Genomic DNA, 27,054 nt, shown 5'->3' on the forward strand with positions numbered 1-27,054 from the left:
TGTTTGTTAGTGAATCTTCAATCCAATTACATAAGCATTCCATACATTCATATTTTGTTCGCTAGACAGAAGTGTAGAACTATACAGAATGCCACACGAAAATCAGGAACACAGCCTGTATCTGGGCACCATTCTCTACTGTCTTCTGTGAATGAGCAGAATGAGCTGGATCCCATAATATCATTGTTTTCAGAACCTGATATCTGCAGATGATATTTTCAGTCTTCAGAAACATCATAAAATGTGAGCATAAAACATGTATCAAAATTTTTGCAACTGACAGGCCTCAGAGACCTAGGCCTGAAGTTTTGTGTGTCTGTTCGACAACCCTTCTTGAAAAAGGGATGACCTTCGGTTTTTTCCAATCATAAGGAACACTTCGCTCATCCAAAGACCTGTGACACACTGCTGCCAGAAGGGGGACAAGTGCTTTCGCATACTCAATGTAGAATCGTATTGGTGTCCTGTCAGGTCCAGTGGCCTTCCCTCTGTTGAGGGATTTCAGTTTCTTTTCTATTTCTTGGTCACATATTTCGATATCAGCCATTTTTTTGTTCATGAAATGATATAAGAAAGTACTACAGTGCGATCTTCCTCTGTGAAACAGTTTTCGAAAAAGGCATTTACTATTTTGTCATTACCTGTGTCGCCCTCCATTTCAGTGCCATTACAGCGACAGTGCGTCTGGACCAGAGGGCTTTGATCCGTATACTGATTTAGAATAAGACCAAAACTGTTTAGGATCTTCTGTCAAGTTGATTCACTGTTTAACTGGTCAAGGTAATTTTTGGATAAGACATTTAAAATAATTTCACATGATTCCCTGTTCCTACTACCTGCTCTAATCACTCAAGCTTTCCAGTCTATAGCTAGTAAGCTGAAGTCTCCACCTAATACTGCAACATGTTCAGGAAATTTACATGAAATATTCTCCAAGCTTCCCCCCTAATGTCCTGCTATTACTGCTCCTGAGGCATAGTCTGTAAAAAGATCAAATAACCATGTTTGACCCTATCAATACTTGTCTTGATCCAAATTATTTTGCATTTGGTATCTGTACTAATCTCATTAGATATTATCATTTCTCTTACGACTATACACTTGCCTCCATCACCAGCATTCATCCTGTCTTTCTGATGTATATTCCAGTCAAAATTTAAAACTTTATTGCTATTGACATCTGGTTCCAGCCAGCTTTCTGTCCCTAGTAGTATGTGTACATTGTTAACATTTGTAAGAGAAATTGGTTCTTTAAACTGATTTAAATGTATACTAAGTGGGAAATAGAAACTGCCAATAGAGGGAATATGCATAGGACTACTTGAGACAGCTTACAGTAAAATGTGAAAACAAGTTTGACTCTGCTTTTGTTGGAAATCGACAAACCTCAGGTTGGTGTAGGTGGGGCACAACGAACTTTCAATAAACCATTTAAAAGGAAGAATACAAGAAAGTCAGGACAGAGAAAGTAAGAATTTTTGTTAGGTTGTTCTCATGTTAGAGGTATAGGTCAACTGTTGCAGGATGAGCCTGTATCAGAACAGTAGATCTCTTTGTAAAAATTTCACCAAAGGCATGCCGTGGTTGTGGAGGGTGGGCTGGACAAAACGTGTTGACATAGAACCTGAGTACAGTATAGAGTGTGACAGGGTAAAGAGATACATTGTTGAATTTATATCTGTTCTGAGCTGTCTCATTTCAACACTTCTCTTAGGAGCGTAAATTTGTATCTGAAACAGCTGTTTGTCGTGTGCAGTGTCACACATTGATGTGATTGTTGTTGATTGTATCAGTATAGGGGATTATACCAAGCACGTTCTCTGTATAAATGGGAAAAGTTTGCATAAATTGGCTGTGCTGATAGCAGAAAACCTAAAGGGAGGGAAGCATCATCTTGAGTGGCAAAATACTAGTAGTTACAGATGTCAGAGCAGCATGTCTTTGATGAGAGAAAGGACAGATAGAAAGCAAGGTGTAACAGGGGTTAGAATTGAAAGAAACAATCAGCAATATACTAAACAGCACAATTCTACCATAAAGCATCCGAATAAATTTACTTGGATGAGTTAGAAAGAAGGCTGCTACTTTGAAAATAGCTACTGCCTCCTCACTTACTTTATAAAACTGCTGTTTATTTGCCATTAGTAGACTAATATTTATTGTTATTTCATTGGTACTTTTCCAAGAAAATCTATACCCACATCCGTAAGCACAGAGTTGTATTCACAGTACATTAATGATTTTCGCACAGCTTTACAGTGCTACCTGTCGTGTTGCTATAGAATTTTCCATGCCTGAATCTAGATATTTAGATAATTTGTAGGAGACCAGCTAATGTTTTTAACGTCTTTTTGGATTGGTGGAGATCCCCCCAATTTCTTGCTTATGTTGAACGAGAGTTTGTTGAATAGATTCTCTCCACTGTATGTTGCTCCATTGTGAGTGCTAGACAAGGAGACAAACTCTATGTAAAATTCATTTCTGTGTCTTGTGCTGTGAACCAGTCATAAACAGAGAAGGGAAAGGAGTATATAGAGGGCCTACACAAGGGAGACAAACTTGAAAGCTATATTACAGAAAGGGAAGTGGACGTAGATGAAGATCAGATAGGAGATACGATACTGCGAGATGAATTTGACAAAGCTCTGAAAGATCTAAGTCGAAACAAGGCCTCGGGAGTAGATGACATTCCGTTAGAATTACTGGATAGCCTTGGGAGTGCCAAAACTCCTCCATCTGATGCACAAGATGTATGAGACAGGTGAAGTAACCTCAAACTTCAAGATGATGTAGTAATTCCAAAAAAAAAAAAACAGTTGAACAGTTGCTGAGAGGTGTGAAAATTACTGAACAATCAGTTTAATAAGCCAGTGTTCCAATATACTAATGTGAATTCTTTACAGAAGAATAGAAAAACTAGTCGAAGCAGACCTCTGGGAACATGAGTTTGGATTCCAGAGAAATGTAGGAACACATGAGACAATACTGACCCTATGACTTATCTTAGAAGATAGTTTAAGCAAAGGCAAACCTACATTTATAGCATTTGTGGACTTAAATAAAGCTTTTGACAGTGTTGACTGGAATACTCTCTTTGTAATTCTGAAGGTTGAGGGGCATGAAAATGAAGCAGTACTTGAGAAGGGAGTGAGACAGGGTTGCAGCCTATCCCCGATGTTATTCAGTATACATTGAACAAGCAATAAGGAAACCAAAGAAAAATTTGGAGTAGGAGAAGAAATAAAAACTTTGAGGTTTGCTGATGACATTGTAATTGTCAGAGGCAGCAAAGAACTTGGCAGAGCAGTTAATGGAATGGACAGGGTCTTGATAGGAGGATACAAGATGAAGATCAACAAAAGCAAAACAGGTATAATTGAATGTAGTTGAATTACATCCTGTGATTCTGAGGGAATTAGATCAGGAAATGAGACACTGAAAGTAGTAGACGAGTTTTGCTATTTGGGCAGCAAATTAACTGATAATGGCCAAAGTAAAGAGGATATAAAATGTAAATTGGCAATGACAAGAAAATTTTTTTTGAAGAAGAGAAATTCGTTAACATCAAATACAGATTTAGATGTTAGGGAAGTATCTTCTGCAGGTATTTGTCTAGAGTTAGCTGTATGTGGAAGTGAAACATGGATGATAAATACACTCCTGGAAATTGAAATAAGAACACCGTGAATTCATTGTCCCAGGAAGGGGAAACTTTATTGACACATTCCTGGGGTCAGATACATCACATGATCACACTGACAGAACCACAGGCAACAGAGCATGCACAATGTCGGCACTAGTACAGTGTATATCCACCTTTCGCAGCAATGCAGGCTGCTATTCTCCCATGGAGACGATTGTAGAGATGCTGGATGTAGTCCTGTGGAACGGCTTGCCATGCCATTTCCACCTGGCGCCTCAGTTGGACCAGAGTTCGTGCCGGACGTGCAGACTGCGTGAGACGACGCTTCATCCAGTCCCAAACATGCTCAATGGGGGACAGATCCGGAGATCTTGCTGGCCAGGGTAGTTGACTTACACCTTCTAGAGCACGTTGGGTGGCACGGGATACATGCGGAAGTGCATTGTCCTGTTGGAACAGCAAGTTCCCTTGCCGGTCTAGGAATGGTAGAACGAGGGGTTCGATGACGGTTTGGATGTACCGTGCACTATTCAGTGTCCCCTCGACGATCACCAGTGGTGTACGGCCAGTGTAGGAGATCGCTCCCCACACCATGATGCCGGGTGTTGGCCCTGTGTGCCTCGGTCGTATGCAGTCCTGATTGTGGCGCTCACCTGCACGGCGCCAAACACGCATACGACCATCATTGGCACCAAGGCAGAAGCGACTCTCATCGCTGAAGACGACACGTCTCCATTCGTCTCTCCATTCACGCCTGTCGCGACACCACTGGAGGCGGGCTGCACGATGTTGGGGCGTGAGCGGAAGACGGCCTAACGGTGTGCGGGACCGTAGCCCAGCTTCATGGAGACGGTTGCGAATGGTCCTCGCCGATACCCCAGGAGCAACAGTGTCCCTAATTTGCTGGGAAGTGGCGGTGCGGTCCCCTACGGCACTGCGTAGGATCCTACGGTCTTGGCGTGCATCCGTGCGTCGCTGCGGTCCGGTCCCAGGTCGACGGGCACGTGCACCTTCCGCCGACCACTGGCGACAACATCGATGTACTGTGGAGACCTCACGGCCCACGTGTTGAGCAATTCGGCGGTACGTCCACCCGGCCTCCCGCATGCCCACTATACGCCCTCGCTCAAAGTACGTCAACTGCACATACGGTTCACGTCCACGCTGTCGCGGCATGCTACCAGTGTTAAAGACTACGATGGAGCTCCGTATGCCACGGCAAACTGGCTGACACTGACGGCGGCAGTGCACAAATGCTGCGCAGCTAGCGCCATTCGACGGCCAACACCGCGGTTCCTGGTGTGTCCGCTGTGCCGTGCGTGTGATCATTGCTTGTACAGACCTCTCGCAGTGTCCGGAGCAAGTATGGTGGGTCTGACACACCGGTGTCAATGTGTTCATTTTTCCATTTCCAGGAGTGTAGTTTAGACAAAAAGAGAGTAGAACCTTTCGAAATGCGGTGCTATCGGGGAATGCTGAACAGTAGATGGGCCAGTCACGTAACTGAATAGAATTGGGGAGACAAGGAATTTGTGGTAAAACTTGACCAAAAAAAGAGATTGATAGATAGAACACATTCTGAAACATCAAGGCATTACCAGTTTAGTATTGGAGGTAAGTGTGGGTGATGAAACTCCTAGAGGGAGACCAAGAGATTAATACAGTAAGCAGATTGTGAAAGAGGTAGGTTGTAGTTATTTGGAGATGAAGGGGCTTGCATAAGATAGAGTAGCATGGAGAGCTGCATGAAACCAGACTTCGGACTGAAGAAGAAGAAGAAGAAGAAGAAGAAGAAGATGATGATAACGACATTGCAGCTGTTTAAATCACTATTATACTGAAACTGATTTATGTTTGTAATATTTACACATCCTGGAATGTTCAGTATTTGTATAAAAAGCAGTAATGTCTGTCCAGAGACAGTTATGTTCTGTCTACGTTGGTGTCCATAATAAATATGCTGTCTGTACTGTTTTTTACCAAGGAAGCAAGGGAGAGGCTGTTGTTATGGGTGGCCAGTATCCTTTCTACACACACATGCTCATGTGGATTAATACGGTTCTTTATTTACATGAAATGGGTACTTAACTTTAATAAAGTCCGTGTTCGTGGTGCAAGCTCATCAGTAATACTCTTCTTGCAGACAATATTGGTAATATTGCTGTTACAAGCTCCAGTCACGTATCTGGTTGCTAAGCACTATCATAAACTGAGTGAACAGCGCCCGCACTGCAACTAACTTACAGACGCTGAACTAGAGTGCGAGTCAGTGAGGCCCTCTGGTCAGTGATGGCAATTCAAATACACTACTGGCCATTAAAATTGCTGCACCACAAAGATGACGTGCTACAGATGCGAAATTTAACCGCCAGGAAGAAGATGCTGTGATATGCAAATGATTAGCTTTTTAGGTCATTCACACAAGGTTGGCGCCAGTGGCAACACCTACAACGTGCTGACATGAGGAACGTTTCCAACCGATTTCTCATACACAAACAGCAGTTGACCGGCGTTGCCTGGTGAATCTTTGTTGTGATGCCTTGTGTAAGGAGCAGACATACGTCCCATCACGTTTCCGACTTTGATATAGTTCGGATTGTAGCCTATTGCGGTTCATTGTATCGCGACATTGCTGCTTGCGTTGGTTGAGATCCAATGACTGTTAGCAGAATATGGAATCGGTGGGTTCGGGAGGGTAATACGGAGTGCCGTGCTGGATTCCAATGGCCTCGTATCACTAGCAGTCGAGATTACAGGCATCTTATCCGCATGGCTGTAACGGATCATGCAGCCACGTCTCGATCCCTGAGTCAACAGATGGGGAAGTTTGCAAGACAACAACCATCTGCACGAAGTTCGACGACGTTTGCAGCAGAATGGACTGTCAGCTCGGAGACCATGGCTGCGGTTACCCTTTACACTGCATCACAGACAGGAGCGCCTGCAATGGTGTACTCAACGATGAACCTGGGTGTACAAATGGCAAAACCTCATTTTCTTGGATGAATCCAGGTTCTGTTTACAGCATCATGATGGTCGCATCAGTGTTTGGCGACATCGCGGTGAACGCACATTGGAAGCATGTATTCATCATCGCCATACTGGTGTATCACACTGCATGATGGTATGGGGTGCCATTGGTTACACGTCTCGGTCACCTCTTGACGGCACTTTGAACAGTGGACGTTACATTTCAGATTTTTTACAACCCATGGCTCTACCCTTCATTCGATCCCTGCGAAACCCTACATTTCAGCAGGATAACGCACGGCCGCATGTTGCAGGCCCTGTATGGGCCTTTCTGGATACAGAAAATGTTTGACTGCTGCCCTGGCCACCACATTCTCCAGATCTCTCACCAATTGAAAACTTCTGGTCAATGGTGGCCGAGCAACTGGCTCGTCACAATACACCAGTCACTACTCTTGATGAACTGTGGTATCATGTTGATGCTGCATGAGCAGCTGTACCTGTACACGCCATCCAAGCTCTGACTCAATGCCAAGGCGTTTCAAGGCCGTTATTACGGCCAGAGGTGGTGCTTCTGGGTTCTGATTTCTCAGGATCTATGCACCCAAATTGCGTGAAAATGTAATCACATGTCAGTTTTAGTATAATATATTTTTCCAATGAATACCCATTTATGAGAGGGCATTGGCGCCGTGTTGCTTGATGGTGTGTCTCTGGCCCCTCTTGTGATAGACACACTTGATCCAGTGCCTTCTATCGATCTTCATACTACATCTGCGTGTAGAAATGAGCTGGGAGCCTTGACTGGGAGATGGTGTACTACAGACCATATCTCACCCTGTGGTTTGTGAGGCAACAGGAACATCCTCCGGAAAACTGCTGCCAGAGCACAGTCCAGGCCTGAAGGGATGTTCTGGGGTGATGATGGCACACTGGGTTCACATCCATTGGGTCAGTGAGCGGGGACAGCATGGGCAAGGGCGCATCGTTCATCCACGTGGCCTGGGTAGCCTGGTGCAACCAGTGGGTGGCTGTGAAGGCCATGTGTTCCTGTGAGGCCGTGAATCTGGGGAAAGAAAAGCAGCCAAATTACTAGGTAAGTGACACGCACAAATTTGGCAGCACTGCAAACCATGGGGACCTCCAATCAAGTACATAAAGAGCCAATGCATTCCTGGATCATGCCTCTTTCCAGTGCCCACGATTGCCATAAACCCTGAAAAGAACAAGATCGCGTGATGCAAAGCGATACTTGCAGACGATTGGCAGCACTGGATGCTGCATTTGGTATAGCAAGTGTAGCAGCGTCCAATGGTAGAGGCCATGCAGAAGTTTCGCCGGTGATGGTCCGTCTCGTGGTTGGAAGTGATAGGAGCCGAGAAAGAATTGCAGTGCCCGTTCCCTTGTATGGGAGGTGCGAAACGTAGCCATCTGTTGTTTAAAGGTGTGTACGAAGCATTCTGCTTCTCCGTTGGACTGGGGGTGAAATGGAGCTCTTGTTAGATGATGAAAGCCATTGATTTCACAAAACTGTTCAAAATCACCTGAAGTGAACAGTGGTCCAGTGTAGGACACAAGTACTTCTGGCAAACTTACAATGAGAAGTATGGAGGACAACGCTTAAATGGTGCTACGTGATGTGGTAGAGTTGATAGGCACCGCAAATTGGAAATTGCTAAAAGAGTCTAACACTATGAGCCAACGAGTGTTCCAAAATGGTCCTGCGAAGTGTATGTGCACTTGCTGCTGTGGTGATTGAGTGTTTGGCCAAGCTGAGAATGTCTGTGGCGGAGTGGATTGGTTTTCTGCACATGCGGACATGATGTCATCTGTACAATATGGGTGTATGTGTCCAGCCAAGTACAGTGCCATTGTGCAAAATCTTTAGTGTGAACAATTCCCAATGTCCTTAGTGGAGGAATCACAATCCACTGTCATTTTGGACTAGAATCACACCATGCTGAACTGAAAGGTTATGCCGACGTGCAAAATATCGACACACAACCGAGTTCTGGATAATGTTCAATGAACGAGGCCAAGACATGTGAATGTAATGCAACAAAATCTTGAGGTCTGGGTCTGCTTCCATGGCCTGTGCAGTTTTTTGTAGTGCAAGGGAAAAGATTTTAGCAGTTCAGAGTCCTGTGCATCGATTTGGCAACAAGATGCGGCAGATACATGCAAATCAGAGTCTGGACCATTCGGAAGGTATACGCCATGTGCACTGCCATTCTTTGCTGTAGGTCTGTACACAGTTTCATACTGATACTACAAAAACAACAAAGCCCTTCATTGCAATTTTTGTGCAGTGCGTGTAGGAACTGGCTTTGACAGATGAGACAAGGACTTCAAAGGCTTGTGATCTATCTCTAAATAGAACTTGTGACTATACAAATAGAGATAGATTTTTTTCACCCCATTCACAGTAGTGAGAGCACCCTTTTCTATTTGAGAATAATGGCACTGAGTTTGAGTTAGTAACTTTGATGAAAAAGCAATAGGTCTGTTTTGTGCAACAATTCTGTGCAAAATCACAGAACCGAATCTGTAGGAAGAAGCACCGAGTTGCAAAACTACTGGCTTGGTGGGATCAAAATGCACTAAACGTCTGTCATTCGCAAGGCATTTTTAATTTTGTGAAATGCGTCTTGACAGTCTTTAGTCCACACAAAATGCACATGTTTGTGACTCAAGCAATGCAATGGAGCAACGATCTGATCGGCATTCGGTATGAACTGAATGTAGTACGTCATCTTGCCTAGTACTGACTGCAATTCACGCACATTGCGAGGAACAGGCAGGTCATGGATTGCAAGCAAATACGATTGGAGGGGGTGCACACCCTGACTGTTTATCACATGACTGTAGTTCAGTTTGAAAAAAGTCACATTTGAGTCCTGCATCTGACAACACTCGAAAAAGGGTAAGCAAATTCGTGATGTGTTCATCCGGTGTACGACTTGAGATGACAATATCTTCAAGGTAGTTTGAACAAAATGGCACTTTTGCAGTCAGCTGTTTCCTGTAACATTGACAAATGGTGGGTACAGAGGTACTGCCAAAGGCTAAACACAAATACTTAAATGGGCTTAAGTGTGTATTTACAACAAAGACTTCCTGTGATTCTTCATCCAATGGAATTTGCAAGTAGGCATCGCGCAAATCTATCTTGGGAAAGTAACGTCCTGCGCCAAGCCTGTCCACGAGTTCCTCAGGGTGAGGTAGCGGATAAGTGTCAACTACTGTTTGTTAATTGACTGTAAACTTAGTCAACACACAATGGATTGTGACCGGAAGGCTTAGGCAACAAAAGGAGAGGACTGTCCCATTGACTAGCATGAATGGGAGCAATTACACCATTGCATTGCAATTCTTTCAATTCACTGTCTACTTTGTCTTATAAAGCAATTGGAATACTGGTTGGCAGCACTTGTTAGGCTGGCTGGTTGATTGGTTGGTTGTGGCTGTGCATCCAGTAGTTGTTATACCATTGTCAGTAGGGTAGCAATTTGTTGGTTCCGAAACTGAAAAACTTGTGTTGGATCCATCACTATGACTGTCTGCGACTGGGCTGTGCGGACAGGGGGTGGAGGAGTCGGGGAATTCATGTTTCACACAAATGTAATTTCAAAAAGCAAGCAAAGCCTCTGAAAACAGAAATTTGATTGGTTCTGAGGTTCCCCTCCTGGAATACGTGCAAGAACATAACAAAAAATTAGCAGTTACCAACAGTTGAACACGATCATCCCTACAAGCTAAAACACAACAGGTGAAGCAAGCCAAGTTGATTAATTTCAATCGCCACTGAATTATCCTCGTTGCCACTGTAGTATCCTCATCGCCACTGTTGTATCCCATCCTCATCACCACTGTAGTGTCATTTATCAAGGAAGCAAGGGAGAGGATATTGTTGTGGGTGCCCAGTATCCTCTTAAACAAAAATGCACTCGTGGTTTAATGCGGTTCTTTATTTACATGGACTGGATACTTAATCTTAATAAAGTCCATGTTCATGATGCAAGCTCATCAGTAATAGTCCTCTTGCAGACAATGTTGGTAATCTTGCTATTACAAACTCCAGTCACTAGTCTGGTTGTTATGCACTGTCATAGCATGAGTGAACAAAGTCTGCACTGCAACTAACTGACAGATGCCAAACTGGAGTAGGAGTCAGTGGATCAGTGAGGCCCTCCGGCCAGCAGCGGTGATCGAAATACACGCAGTCGAGAGAGAGTGTGCCTACTATTGATCTTCACAATACATCTTTGCCGAACGATGTGCTAACGACAGCTTACATCAGCACACTGTCAGTGCCAAGTGTTATACTTCATTGAAAGCCTTGGTTTCAGATTTGGTCTTCATTGTGATTGACAGATATGCTTTGGTGGAGATGCTGTGTAATTAAAAATGTCTTCTTGACCATGGCTCCAATTAGACAACATAAAAGCTGTTGCTGACACATATAGAAACCTGAATACAAGCAGTACATCAAACAGGAGATTAATGGATTCCAAAACAGCAGTAAGTCAGCTGGACACAGACCATCCGCATTTTCCGGAGAAACTGCTCAGGATTCAATAAAATAGTGAAAGAATTTGACTCATTCGCCAAATACGACAACTTGGATAATGACGTCTTTGGAAAATGTGTGCATTTACTTTTATGCCACGCCCCAGCAGTGGTTCGAGAACAAGAAGCAGCTTGATAGATGGGACAAATTCCAGGCCAAAGTAAAGAAAACATTTGGTGACTGTGAGCAGCAAATCCACTTAGTGGAGGAACAGTAGAACAGGCCCCAACATCATGGGGAAATGACACGGTTTTACGTGCAGAATGTTTCAGTCATAGACCATAGACAACGTGGTGAATACAGATATGGCAAAAGGAAATCTCACACTTGATTAAATGAGTAACAGAAGACATTTACCAAGGTGTTCTGGTAAAACTTGTCACAAAAACAGATGAATTCATCAAGTGGTGCCAGTGCATCAAGAAGCGTGACGGAAAAAAAGTCAAATGAAAGAAGTATGACCGACTTCGAAATGCGATCCCTGTGGCAGTTGTGGAAGACCACCAAGATCCCACATATCATGCACCAAGTAGCAAGAGGAGAGAAACAGCAGTTAATGGCATCTAGAAATACTGGACTTAGTGCAGAAAAGATAGCACCGTAGAATGTTGACCCATATGCCAGGTGGTGGTAGACAATGTTGAAGAAGAGGTGTAGTCATCTTTAACACCAATCTGTGCCATCAGTCACATGCACCATGAAGAATGGTCTCGTCCAACTCAGACTTATGCGGCAGCCGTCAAACACCACTGTCGCACCATCAGATCGGCACAGGTACAACCAATTCCTCCACCAAGCATAATGCCCTGCAGAACAACACACATTTGGAGGACTGAGGACAAACACACCAGTAGGTTTCCAGTGTGGATGCCCTCGGAATGTATGCCACTACAGAGAAAGATGATGATGTGTTTGACTGTTGTGCCCCAAGCTGTTAACTACAACAGTTGTCCTACTCACACTAGTCAACTGCAGATGGTTATAGTTGACCTTTGGGACAAAGCCACTCACCATACCTTGGACAAGTTTGCTGACCGACACGCTACAGCCTGTCACTGCACAGAGGTACTGGCTGCACTTGCAGCTGCCGAATCCAAGAAAACTTTGTGAGGCGACCATCTGTGGAGGTGAGGCTGCTACATATGAAAATCTTTCATGGACGACAGTAACCAAAATTTTGGGAAATATTGATATCAGAAATGGTCAACCTGTTGAGGCGCTAGCCAACTTGTGGGCTTCCTTTTCTGTAATGTTGAATGCTCAATGTCACCAGCTAAAGAAGACAATATTCCATGATATACTAGAGCAACTGCACTGAAAGTTGCAAATAGGTACTACGTCCCGCCAACCGGAATGTGTACTACAAGAATAACTATTAGTAGCAGAACACAGCCCTTCCGATTTTTTGTTTTATCAGATTGTAGTCATAATGTTGTTCTTGGGTGGGACTTCTTGCAGGCGTCACAATCAATCAAAGATTGAGGACGATTAGAGCTCCAGATTGACAAAGCTACTTGGAGAAGCCCACGTAACAAAAATTGCTCTGGGTGATTGTGAGCCGTCGAAGATGTTATCCCTCATCATTAGTGAGATGGGTTCTAGTTGTCAGTCTTGATACCCAATTAAATTATGAAGTATTTGTCAATTGAAAAATATCTTCATGTCTGCAACAATTGTAAGCTATGTCGGTGTTATAGGAGAACTTCAGATCAATAATTGTCATGAGCAATCACAACTCGTCCCTAAAGGCATGTGCTTCGGAACAGCCAGACTGTTCTAGGATGGGCAGCTCGGTGCCATTGACAAAGAATTGTGCTGAGTCACCACTATAGACACCATAGTGTAGGAAGGAACTATCGAATTGCCAATAGTATCTGGCGTGACCAAGGCATTTTACAGATACCAGATTGGAGAAAAGACAGACCAAGAAGCCAATGGAAAAACACCCCCAGAGTGTCCATGATCCCCTCGTATTGTCCTTGTTGAAGGAGGAAGACTGCATATGGCGTTTTTTGCATTGACTACCAATGACTGAACAAAATCGAGAAGAAAGGTGACTATCCATTGATATCCTAGACTGCTTGAGAGAGCAAATCATTTATCAGTTAGGGACATGCAGCCAGGCTGCTGGAAATTTGAAGTTGACTGTCTTCATAACACCTGATGGCCTCTGAGTTAAACAATGCTATTTGGACTATGTAACACACCAGCCACCTTTGAGCGTGTTGTGGAGAACGTCCTTCAATGCCTTAAATGTATGATGTGTCTTTGCCATCTAGAAGACATTGTTGTTTTTTCAGAGATGTTTGAACAATATCCAAGTCACTTGTGACACTGCTATTGAAGTGGAATTTAAAACTTTCTGGGTGTTTAGATTGTTCCATGAAATGTCGTGGGAACTGTCAGTTGACAGTAACTTGCTTCCACTATATTTAGAGCAGAGCCTTCTGACCATCTTCTGGTGAAAGGACTCTTGGGTTCCCCTGTTTAACACCTCAAGCATGTGCAGTGGCATATGCTATCCACCACCGACCACTCGCTCAGTGTGTGAAATGTCATATGCCGTCTGCGCTTTTCGAATACATTTTTCCTCTCTGCCATTACAGTTTGAAAAACCGCTGCTAGATGGCAGTGTCATACATTCCTTAATTTCATGCTGACGAAGTTTGCATTTGTTATTTGCATGTGCTACAAATGTTTTTGTTTTTGTGTGCCTGCCAATTTTTCTTAGGTTGTGCGCAGAGACTGGGCTGACTGAAGATGAAGTTCTGTGACTTTTGATGGAGAGTGATAATGAGGAAGACAAGTTTTTATTGTCTTCAGATGATTCTTCAGATGACGAACTGTCAGTGCATGGTGCAGTGTCATCTGACGGAAAGGAGTGTGACAATATAGCATTGCTGAAAGTAGGCTGAAACTCCAAATGCAGGGCCATTAGTTTATTGTGTATTGTTCTTTTACAACGAAATAATAGAAATTATTGTCAAAGAAACAAATAAGTTTGTGGAAAGCTTTTTTACACAAGGATAGTGAAAAAATATTTTTTCTGAAGAAATCGGAATGTGGAAAGTAATTTCCAACTGATGTTGAAGAAGTCGGAGTTCTTTTAACAATTATTTTTACTTGGAATAGTGTCTAAAAGAATAGCTGAAATGTATTTTACCAGAAAGAACATGTAAGAAATGCCATTCTTCCCTAATGTTATCTCCTGACAAGATTTCTACTTTTGCTGACAACAGGAAACTCAACATGGACATGGCAGAAAAAAACCTTTTCAGAAAGCTTATGAGCCAGTAAATAATGTAACTGTTGACGAATCCTTGTTACTATGGAAAGGCAGACTGTCGTGGAAGCAGTTCATATCTTTGAAATAGCGTCCTTTGGGATGAAATTCTTCGAACTGTATGCCAAGAATAGGTATTTGTTGTTGTTGTTGTTGTGGTCTTCAGTCCTGAGCTCTCTATGCTACTCTATCCTGTGCAAGCTTCTTCATCTCCCAGTACCTACTGCAACCTACATCCTTCTGAATCTGCTTAGTGTATTCATCTCTTGGTCTCCCTCTACGGTTTTTACCCTCCACGCTGCCCTCCAGTACTAAATTGGTGATCCCTTGATGCCTCAGAACATGTCCTACCAGCCGATCCCTTCTTCTGGTCAAGTTGTGTTTATAACCCTGTAGTCACCTGACCAGAAGTCTTGATCCTCCTGCCACCGAACTTCACTAATTCCCACTATATCTAACTTTAACGTATCCATTTCCCTTTTTAAATTTTCTAACCTACCAGCCCGATTAAGGGATCTGACATTCCACGCTCCGATCCGTGGAACGCCAGTTTTCTTTCTCCTGATAACGACATCCTCTTGAGTAGTCCCCGCCTGGAGATACGAATGGGGGACTATTTTACCTCCGGAATATTTTACCCAACAGGACGCCATCATCATTTAATCATACAGTAAAGCTGCATGCTCTCGGGAAAAATTACGGCCGTAGTTTCCCCTTGCTTTCAGCCGTTCGCAGTACCAGCACAGCAAGGTCATTTTGGTTATTGTTACAAGGCCAGATCAGTCAATCATCCAGACTGTTGCCCTTGCAACTACTGAAAAGTCTGCTGCCCCTCTTCAGGAACCACACGTTTGTCTGGCCTCTCAACAGATACCCCTCCGTTGTGGTTGCACCTATGGTACGGCCATCTGTATCGCTGAGGCACGCAAGCCTCCCCACCAGTGGCAAGGTCCATGGTTCATGGGGGGAGGAATAGGTATTTATGGAGCTTTATTTTGTACATTCTAAGAGATTCTGATCTTAACCGTCAAATAAGAAAAGACAACCACCTCACATCAACAAAAGTCGTTTTAAATTTGTTAGATGTGGTTTGGTGTGTGTATATGGACAGTTACCACTCAAGTCCTGACTTGTTCAAAGGGCTTGTGGACAGGAATACTAACGCTGCAGGACCAGCTAGAACACGTAGGAAAGGAATACCACATATTGTAAATATGGAATTACAGAAGGGATGTCATAAGTGCACGAAATAAGTTTCTGGCTCTGAAATTGGAGGCTAAAAGGGAAATTTCAGTGCTAACAACAAACCATGGTGCATCAACATTAGATGTGCGAAGAAGAGAAAAAGAGGGAGAAGTGCCAGTGAGCTAAATACCACTCTGTCTTTCGAACAGCAGCTAGGACATGGGGAAAGTGTACTTTAAAGACCAGTAATTGGAATCTCTCCCTGTGAAAAGAAAGCAGAACAAAGTTTGATACTAAAAACTTTTTAAGCATTTGTTAAATGTGGCTGCTCTTAATGCTTACATATTGTATTGGCAGAATGGAAACTTGAAGGACCATATAGAGTTTAGAGTGACGTTGACAGATGAGCTTGTAACTAATTACCATTACAGTGCCATTGAACAGAAGCAAAGAAGGCCATCTGACATTGTCAGTGACAGTCACTGTCTCACTGGTAGACACTTCCTGGAAGACAATCCAGCACCAAAATATGGAAGAGTGGGCCTAAGGAGATGTGTGCAACTAAACAGCAAAGAAGAGAGACATCATATAGATGTAAAACATGTCCTGCAAACTGAGCAGTGTGTATTGTTCCATGCTTTGAGCTTTATCACTCTGAAAAAACTTTGTAAGCAATTAATTTTTATAACATGATTAAAACTCTTCGTGCCCAAAGTGAGTTAGGCTATTAAATTCGTATAGTTTTAGGTGACAACTCTACTTTTCAGAATCTTATTTCCAGTACTTCATTAGATATAGCATGTGCAGTATGGGAGGGATATATCTCTCACAGTCGTGCACAATAGATGTTGCACTGCAGATGCTGTCAGTTGGAGGCCAGCATCACACTTGAGAGGTTAAGATCCCGTCGGCATATCCTTGGTGTACCTAGTTGTCATTGCGCATACGTGTTAGAATGCATGTGCTTCTGCTGCAAGTTTATGTCCTGCTGTAAGTGCTCACTATGGTGAGAGCTCGTCTCATTGATACCAAATCAATCACCTTCACATGGTAAAATCACAGAAGGAAATGAGCTATGCAGAGAATTATTCTATGATAGGATCCCATGCATTATCTAGCTGGAAATTGCCATCTCGACTGATATGGGCTGCTGACAGTTGTATTTCCACCTATTCACTGACAATAGAGTTCTAAAAGTTTGAAGTGAAGGCCACAATTTTTGTTTCTTAGTATTTCATCAAATAACCAATAGAAATACAGACTTCTTCAGTAGTAGATTTGCTAGCTTGGAGGAGGCGAGTACACTGTCGGTGTTTCTGGTATGCTCCTGAACAGTGCATGTCATGGCCCTATATAATCTGTGCAGAAGAATATTGGAACTTGACTTTGGGCATCTGCCATTCTCCATTGAGGAATAATTAATGACTGGGTATGTTACCCAGTTACGCCTTTAGCTTTCAAAATTTAAATACACAATAAAACATCATTACAGCCTTGATCATTTGCATAAAAAGAACATGAAAGTCCTACAGGCATTGAAAACAAAGTGTTAATAATCATTCATCCCCGTGTCCTGAGTGATTTTCACATGACTTTTGGAGCTTTAAAGTTCAATAACATTGAGACCTATGGCCTCCGTGAGCATTTATCACTGCATGACAGCTATTTGGCATGTTCTGTATAAGTTTATGGAGGTCCCCCTGAGTTGTCTGGTCCAATTATTCAATGAGACCTCATGAGAGTTCTTGGAGAGTCTGTGATGGAACAGGATGGCCATGAACATGTCTTATCAAGCATGTCCCTCATACGCACAATGGGGTTTTGGTCAGAACAGTACCAGCTGGTGAGACTACAGCCTAGGAGACTTGATGTGGATTTTTACACTGATACGGAAAGTGGCACTATCAGAATAATTAGTAAACTATTAAAGTGTTACAAAGTCGAGGATTATGACCATTTATCAAGAAGAAAAAAACATGGAGAAATTGTTCATGTTTTCCTTATGAAGCCCAACTATAGCCCTGAGGTGCAGATTGACAATGGAGGGCTTCTAGTTCAAGGAAACTGAAGACCTGCTAGATGATTGCGAAGTTCAGTGTGAGGGGTTTGTCTTTGAGGCTCATCATAAAGTGCTGCCATACATAGAGGTCCATTGACACTATCTAGATATAGGATGCTTTTATCAGCTCCAATGAGAACTTCTGAAACAGTGGATCACTGTTTCCCCAGGAGAAGCAGCAGTATCATTTCTATCAAGTTCTTGAAATATCTTTTGTTTCCATATTCTGGAATATTTGATTTTTGTGTAAATAGCAGCACTTTCTTTTCAGGAAGCAGTTTCGTTCAGTTTGTATGTTTGTGTCAATAATAAACGTGCTTTCATTGCCAAGTGTTGTACTTCATTGACGACCCTGCTTTTGGATTTGGTGCCTGTTGTAATTACAGTGTGACATTATTCTTTCTGCTCACTTTGCTAAAAAGTGTTATTTACTGTAGGAGCACTACCCACAATATAATTTCATAAGATAATACAGATTTGATAATATGCAAAATAAGCCAAGACTTTATATTAATGTAATGAGAGATGCTTCTAGAGGCGTGACATACTGAACTGAGCTGCTTTATTAGTTCATCTGTGAGCTTGACTGTATTTTAACTTGTTATCTAACTGTAGTCCAAGGAAATTTACAGTGTGTTGCATTCAGTGTATGACCAATTAATGTCTACTTCTGGTGCTGAGGGGTCATTATTAATAGCAAGCACATGAGAAAGCACTGTGCCTGGCCTGACCACTACCATTCGACTCTACGAAATGTCAGTTACAGAGTTATGTTAATTTGAGGTATAGTGCTGGAAGAGGAAATTAGGAGAATCTTAACATAAGTAACAAAGTTCTATTTATTCAAAAGTCAGCACAGTGGCATCTGATAAATCCATCTTGTACTAGGCAGTAAGATAGACAGTATTATTAGTTAGAGTATACTTTTATCAAATAAGGCATACAGTTTATTGATTGAGATTTACTGTTATAGTTTAAAGAACAACGTGGCAGATCTCGTGCTCCTAAGCCATTGCAGAGTGTCACGTCCAGAATAGTATTGAATCCCACATTACTGTAAGTTCACATGTTGTGTCTCATAGGCACAAGTTAGTTTTGTATTCACCATGATCACAGCTGGACTATGGATACATTGTACATTCATCTGCACAACCAATTTACAACGCCTTCACGTGATTCACCACCAAATTCATTTGTCTACTGGTGAGTTGCCCACCAGAGCAGTTATGAGCCTCTGTGTGAAAGCTGCTGAATTACCATGCTATCATTCTAGTGTGATGTCCTCCTATGCAAGTATGTTTGCTGATTGTCCCCCATGTCCAACCACCCACCTTATACTTATTTTTCTGACCGTTCCCTTGACCACCAAAATGAGACACATTCTGCTTCCTTGTAGCCTCATAGAGTTTGGTTTCATATACTACATCGAAAGCTTCATCTCATATTACCTGCCGTTTTTCTGGAGCTTCATTTGCAGTGTGAGGGGAGAACATCTTTAACACTCACGACTCTAATGATGACCATGACATGAGATGCATATTTGTTGTCAGTGAAGAGGTGTTTATATATCCACTTTTAGCCCAGTGCTTGATTTTTACTACAGAGCTGTTTGCTCTTTATCAGACCACCTTGTCCATCTGGTGACACAGAATATCTAAATTGTCATATACTCAGATTCCTTCAGAGCCTGTGTGTGATGTGACACATATTACCCTTTAGTGCAATGGATTGAGGAATGGCTTTACTCGCTTGCCTATACTGGCACTACTGTGTCATTGGTATGGATTGGTAGATGTGTTGGGGAATGAGGCTCTGTTACTCATGCCTTTTAGCTGTTGTCACCTCAGATGATCTCAGTGTTGCTATATGTGGGTTCATGCTGTTGCTCTGGCATGTATAATGGTCATCACTCCATGGGAACAGGTTATGGGAGATAAAGTCCTCTCTACAGCTTAGGCAACGTTTTGCTATCAAAAGGAGATAGAACTAGACTACATATGGGGCACCATTTTTTTAACCATCATCATTTGTTGAGAGTGGCAACCCAGCACCACCTTGCTCTCACTGTGACAAGCCATTGACAGGGTGCCATCAGTTTTTTTAACTCCTTACACTTTAATGTGTGTTTATCATCTGAGCTATCTGCAGTTGTAGCCGATACAGCACAGGCTGTCGAATCCATAGTACTCTTCATTTGGGTATTAACATGACAAATGAGATTTAATTTGCAACAGTGGATGCCAATTTTCCTTAAGCATGACACTAAATGGACTCTGGAAGAAAGAAAGAAAGAAAGAAAGTAAAAAAGTTTAATTGTAACTGTTCATTTCGCGTTTCAGCTTTGTTGCCTTTTAATGACCTATGTTTTGACTGAATTCAGGAACCACAGACTGATTTCCCTAGAAAAGGAGCCATTTTAAGTCATAATATGAGAGGTTGTAACCTCAGCTGGCCCGACCCCTCCCCTCCCCCTACTTGCTAGAGAATATATTGAATGACATTCTCAAGTTGACATTGGATGCACTGTGTTCAGTTCACATTAGGAGGTGCCCAAGTATGGAACACTACCATGTAGACAGTATCAGTCATCAAGAACTTGTTTGTATAGTGTAGTAATTTCCTACAGTACCCATTCACAGAAATTTGGCATTAAGCAAAGTTGCAGTTCAGAGGAAACATGTACATTTGTCAAACTCAGAAAGTGATGTACTTTAGCTGACTTCATCTTAGCCAATTGCATTTGTGCATGGTATACACTGTATTACATATTGCCTTATGAAGTTCATGTGACCAGATCTAGTTGTTCAATAAAGGTTATATATATCGTAGCAGCTTATGGTGATCTTAACACTAATCTATTTCAATATTTTTGGCTATGTGTCACTGCCTTAGCAAAATAACAAAAAATCATGATAGAGGAAAAAAGTACACTGTCATTCATTTTAAGTACAAAATATAAAGCTGAGAAATGGTTAGGATATAAAAAGGGCGTAACAGCTCAGCTGTCATAAATTGAATTTGCTGCCTTGTTACTTATGAATTGTTTTGTAGTTTGTGATATTATTTCCCGAAATCTTTCAAATTCTACTATCTAAGCACGGAACTGGTTGTTGTATTTAAAATTTTCTGTGACCGGAACACACACAGGAAACTTAAAAACTAATTTATGTTTAGCAAATATCAATCACAGTTAACATTAGACTGAGGAGGTTAATGTATTTAAACTTGTTTGTGTATTTTTCAGTCATTTTTTGAAGAGGAGCGCCGGGAACTGGATAGAAAACGTACAAAAATCAGACTGTTGCAACAGCGAAAGACTGTTGACCTGTCTACCTGCAAGGATCTTCCTCCTGAGATTCCCTTGCAACTTGTTATAGGCACAAAAGTTACAGCTCGATTACGTAAGCCGCAGGATGGTCTATTTACAGGAAGTATTGATGCCGTGGACACATCAAACAACACATATCGAATAACATTTGAGAGAGGAGGACTTGGCACTCATTCAGTGCCAGATTATGAAGTTCTAGTAAGTTATGTTTATGTGCCTCTTCTTTCTAACTGTCCACTACGCTAGAGAAGAGTTTGTTGTTGTTTTATTCAGAAGGAAAGATATTATTCAGTTACATTGCTGTTACCTTGTACATAGTTATCTAAATATGATCTTTTCACTGCTGTTTGTATTTTGTGCTCACTGTGTGGATTGCTGGTAATTGCTCTTTACATTTATGGGATGGTAGAAAGAAATGTATTGAGTACTGTTTGCATGATAACGTAATTTGCCAATTGCTGTTATTTAATGTTTAACATCTTATGACCTTTAAATCTCTCAAATGTAAAGCAGGAATATATTACCATTACTTATCAGAGTTTTTAAATATTATATACTTAGATTGATTATTGTATGTGTGTGTGTATAGCTGATGTGTTATACTGTTTCAGTCAAATGATCCTCCAGAGACAATAACACTCTCAAGCTTCGCTCAGAAATTCAGACCACGGAATCTTGTGCCATTTATAACAACACCTCCACGCTATTCAGGTGCATTGTCTCCAAGGCTCATCAGTGATCCCATGCTGAGCAGTTCACACTCTACAAAGAATAAAAATATCCCATCTGATGGGATCCTTGGTGGTTTTCCAGTAAAGTTCTTAGAAATGATAGTAAGTGAAGAACACAATAATATTTACTTCTGAATTGAGAAAAATGAACTAACTGTATTTAAAACTGTTACAGATGTTCATGTTTATTGATGGTATTACGTTAATCTGTAAATCTGAAAGTAATAGTGTGAAAACATGTAACAGAAGAGGAAGTTCACGGTAAAATTGGAAAAAAATACCAAAACCATTTCTTTATATTTGGTATAGCACACTATTCAGCAAAAGCTACTGTATTGTGTAATTTGAATGGAATGGAACAAATTGTGTGTAGTATTAAAGGCCATACAAATTTTAGTGATGCTGCTGGTTCGTTTGTTTCAATTTTTTCACACACACACACACACACACACACACACACACACACACACACACACTACTCAAGGAACATTCTGTACCATCTGCCTATCTGTGAATGTGTGTGGGCTTAGATTCTAGAAGAGAGAGAATGAAAGAATAATCCTTGTGAAATGAAACAGAACCGAAAAAAAAGTTATAGTACAGACACTTCAAGGTGGCAGTTTTAAGTATGGATATTTTGGACTACAGTTGCATTACACATCAGTAGAGGTCGATCTTCTACTACCTCATTTACCGCACTACCAACCTCGGCAAGTGATTTGCAGTAGCCACTATTTATTTCTCTGTTTACTTCTGTTTGATGTGTGTTGCACGTTGTTTTCGTATTGTGAAGTGAGTGAAGGGGCTACGGTAGATCCATCCAAGAATTTGAGTATGACTCCCACAACCCCAAAAATAATAGGCATTCACTGTCTCCGAGTGTCAGTTCTGTCTTCATGGAAGCACGAAACAGAGATGTAGGCTGATGTAGGCTGCCAGTCTTGTGTGTAGGTAGTGTGGCTCATTCCTCTACGTGGCAGTCCGCTCCCCCGCCTGCCTTCCCAGTGGTCTGAGTTTCCATTTTGTATGCTTAAAGATTGACTGCTATGTCAAAGTGTTTATACTATGCTGTGAGATAAAATCAATATAAGAACCCAGAGTTTGTTCAGGACTTCTCATCTGTAAATTGAAAATTTGTTGCTGGATTACCTTTAATGCAGTTTTGCTCCACCTTGTGCACTGTAACATGCTTGGACACCTCTCGGCATGTTGTCCACAGGACAGTTGAGACGTTGCTGCTGGAGCCTGTCCCACTCTCCGACAACTGCCATCTTGAAGTAGCCAGTGTGTCAGCAGGATTTCAGTAATAACACCTTGAAAATTTTACTGGGCCCCAAGGATGTTCAAGGTTTATGTTTATACTACAGGCCATTCCATTAATAGATTTTTGCCTCCTGGAGAACAATGAGTTGGAGGATCCTATCCTAACACCAAAACTCCTCAAAGTTACCCTCAATCTATACATGAATCCATCCCGAAATGTGATTGATCCACCTTCCTGCTGAAACCATTAGACTGCACACCTGGGTCGCTTGGTACTCTGCCAGTTCCACACCCCTACACAGTGATCATGTGTCAGGCATAACTTGTATCGGTCAGTAAAGAGAACCGGATGCCATTTCTCCAGTATCATTGTGTATCCTTACCCACACTCATCACAGCCTGTAGTGTTGGTGGTTTGTAGTGTTGTTCATACTGGACACACAGAGGCCAAATTAACCATGAAAATAGTTGTTTACTGTCTGGGTGAACACAGCTCTCCCACTCATTCCCAGAAGGGCATCAGTTCTGTTGCTTTTTCCTCGGGTTACCTATGAGCTGCTATTTGCAGGTAGCGGTCATCAGGTGATGTTGACCGATAGTGACTACTAAGAGACAAATCTTGAATGTTTTTTGTATCACCACAAACCCTTCCTGCAGTAAAGTGACACATACGACTCAGGGTGAAGTGACCCTCTGAGGCATGTAGGCAGACTGAACCGTGTACACAAACTGTACTGTTGCATTCTTGATTGTGTGACAACTGACACTATCTTGAGCTACACTGTGTGTTATTAGCAATAGTGAGGAGAGTCACAAACTTGTTAACTGTTCTGCTTAACCTTGTGAGAGTACTTTGTTCCCATTCCACTTGTAAGAATCTTATTGAGGAAATCAGAACTTCATGGGCTTCAGCTTTCCAGGAACTCTGACTTAAAAAGGAAGAAAATTATACTGTTGAAGATATTATTTGGATAAATCAAAAATTTAAGTCTGAATTTATCCCAGTCATCATCAATGAAAGTAATTATGTGCTCAGTAGTCCATGTACAAATTCAACATAACGATCTGGAAGGGGCATAAAATACATTATACATTGCCAAAATGTAGATAATTCAGAAACAGTGCCACACACCTACCACTTCCACAAAAGAGAAATTGCTGTATACCAGTTTATCGGAATCTTGCAATGAGAAGTCCAAATACAGAAAATATTCGTTTTATTATTTATCAAAATGTCAAAATGCAATGAAAAATTCGAAACAGAAGCTCTGTAGTCTCTGCAATAGCTCTTGCCCCAAAGAACATTAATAAATGAAAATTTCAAATGAAATAATAATCAGCTGAGAATAGAGGTCATTTTCAGTTTAGATGAATGTAACAAATGTCACTGCTCGATCTCATTGTGTTTCTTAACAACTGAGCTGAGTCTCTTAATGGGCTTGAACCTTTGGGAAAATTACTGAAATATAATTTAGTAATAAATTGTATCTTTATAGGTGGGTTTAGCAAATGGTATAAAATAATGTATTTTTCAGAATGATTTTCATGTCATAACCTCTCTTGGTGGATTTACTACAGCTTATTACTGTTAATTCCAATTAAAGTCTAAGTTGCAGTGGTAGCAGCTATCTATGCTGATTGGTGTGTAATGGCAAAGCAGCATTAAAGAATAAAATCATTGCAAGAAAATAAGTGAAAGGTATTTGTAACATAATGATCAAATGACAACAGTTATCTGTTTTTGGACGTTTATTTGGCACTTTCAGCATAAATGTGAAATTCGTAATGTTTGTGCATAGAAAATCTTTAAAGAAACAATAGGTTCTGTTACCCCATTTCCATTTTAATGTGATTAAAAGCAATCACACAAAACGTATATTCCAAAACAATCTTCTCAGTATGAAAAGAAAAAATATTATTAGTTACAGCTTGGTTAAAAAATGATTAAAGCTGATCTATTGGCATGTAAGTCTGATACAAGAAGGCTATGACATATTATCTTGGATAGACCACCCCAGGGAAGTGTATGGAAAGAAGTAAATGAAAATTAAAATTCCTTCTCTGCATAATTAATTTACTTTGTTGCACACAAATGATGGCTTTTGCCGTACGGAACGGTGTATGTCGGATACATTACATTAGATTCTTTTTTCTTTGAGTTTCTTAATCTTTGATAGTGATTCAGTGTGGATTCAGATGATGTTAATTCTCTCTGGTTTAGCTCTTGGAAACAGATGATTCAACCTAGTGGCTGTTGGCTGTCTCTTGCAGAGTAACTTGGCAGTACGAACAGACATTTGACTTGTGATGAAAATGGATCATAGCTCTGGAAAAAGAAAGAGCAAAGTATAAATGTTTCCTCTTATCGACTAAATACAGATTATAAAGTTATATTGTAGTCAGGAGGAGGAACTAAAATTGCTGATAGGTATTCTTTTTGACTGTATTCACCAGCGCCTAGCAACAATGAAATGAGCCGCAGTATATGAATGAACACACATACGTAGAAATCTCGTTTTGTGTATTTGCATAAATTCTTAGAGTGAATTAGTAATTTTTTATCTCAACAGATTAGAAGATAGTCAGCTGGCATAGTTTAAAATTATTATTTCCTTGGTATATAAAACATTGCACCAGCCACAGTGCAGCCCCATTGTGAATGCTGTTCTCAAACACGGGCTTAGTTAGTTGACGTTCATAAGCAGTTGGAAATAGCCCTGACTCCTGTCAAATGATTAGTGGCTACTGTAAATTGGTGTGTTGAAAGAGCTCCCTAGACTTGTATACCTGTTGTTTCAAAGGAACCTCAAGTACTATCCTCTCCTGTGGACCCTGTCTGCTCTGCAGGAAGTACGGGATGTGTCATTACTCATCTGTTTGACTGTGGTAGTGTGTTAATGGGAAATCTAGGTGTTCCATACAGGATAGAGAGGAACCAGAGAGGACTCACGGTGGTTTACTGATCCCCATTACAACCAGTTCGTGGTGCTGTATTTCACTGAAACTGAGCCAGTGGGTCTCACTTCATCTGTTTTGGAGAAACCTGCTTTGTCGTGTTAAATGGAGGCAAACTCAACTGGATAGGGGTCTGCCAATCATCAGCAGTTTAAATATGCGGAAATTAAGTCCTGTGAATGGCGTTTCAATGAGGCTCAATTTGCAGCATTGTCCCCAGAATTCATTGTGGCCCCCTGGTTCAGAAGTCTAGTGGAACGGCTGAACCAAAGGCTTAAAAGGTTCTGTGACAAGCTAGGCTATGACTTCCTAGACCTGCACCATATGGTTGAGAACTGTAAGGTCCCTCTAAATGGGTCAGGTGTGCACTACAATGTGTGGGGTGCACACAAGCTGTCAACTCTTCATTCAGTCCAGATAACAACAGCTGTAGGATATCCAGAAGCAAAGTCGAAAAGAATGGCCTCTACAGGTGAGAGTATTAAAATCCTAGTGGTTAAATGCCAAGCATTTGCAACAAAGCTAGAATTTGAAGTGCTCCTGAAGAGCTGTGGAATTCACATAGCACTAGGTACTGAAACATGAAATTGACAGGCAGTGAGATTGTTGGGAAAAATTTAAGTGTTTATGAAAAGGATTGTAAATGGTGGAGGTGTATTTGTCACAAGAAACTAGAAACTCAAATACACAAAGATAGAAACTGAAGGTGAGATTGATTGGACAGGGGTCTCGTTTCTGACTTCATTTTCTAAAATATTTGAAAAAGTTACGTATGCAAGAGTGGTCTCTCATTTAAGTGAAAATAATTTACTTAGCATGTCACAGTTCAGATTCCGGAACGGTTACTCGACTGAGAATGCTATCTACACATTTACCCATCAAATCAGATAGTGCAAGCCCTAAATAACAAATTGTTACCAGTTGGTATTTTTCGTGGTCTCTCCAAGGCATTTGACTCTATGGATGGTTATACACACAGCTGGTTTGGTTCATACTTAATGAACAGAAAGCAAAAAATTGTGCTGAATAGCACAAATAATGTTGGGAGGGTGGTAAATTCTAGTGAA

General features: G+C 41.5%; 1 protein-coding gene across 2 annotated transcripts in view; it reads left to right on the top strand.

Moving 5' to 3' along the window:
• Positions 1–27,054, top strand: part of LOC124605529 (protein lin-9 homolog) — a 102,093-nt gene that overhangs the window by 25,574 nt on the left and 49,465 nt on the right. For both annotated transcript variants that reach the window (XM_047137276.1, XM_047137277.1), the window contains exons 5-6: positions 20,955–21,236; positions 21,650–21,871. In XM_047137276.1, coding sequence (XP_046993232.1) covers positions 20,955–21,236; positions 21,650–21,871 — 504 coding nt within the window. The remainder of the gene's footprint in view (positions 1–20,954; positions 21,237–21,649; positions 21,872–27,054) is intronic.

Source organism: Schistocerca americana, chromosome 3, assembly GCF_021461395.2.
Source record: "Schistocerca americana isolate TAMUIC-IGC-003095 chromosome 3, iqSchAmer2.1, whole genome shotgun sequence".
NCBI lineage: Eukaryota > Metazoa > Arthropoda > Insecta > Orthoptera > Acrididae > Schistocerca > Schistocerca americana.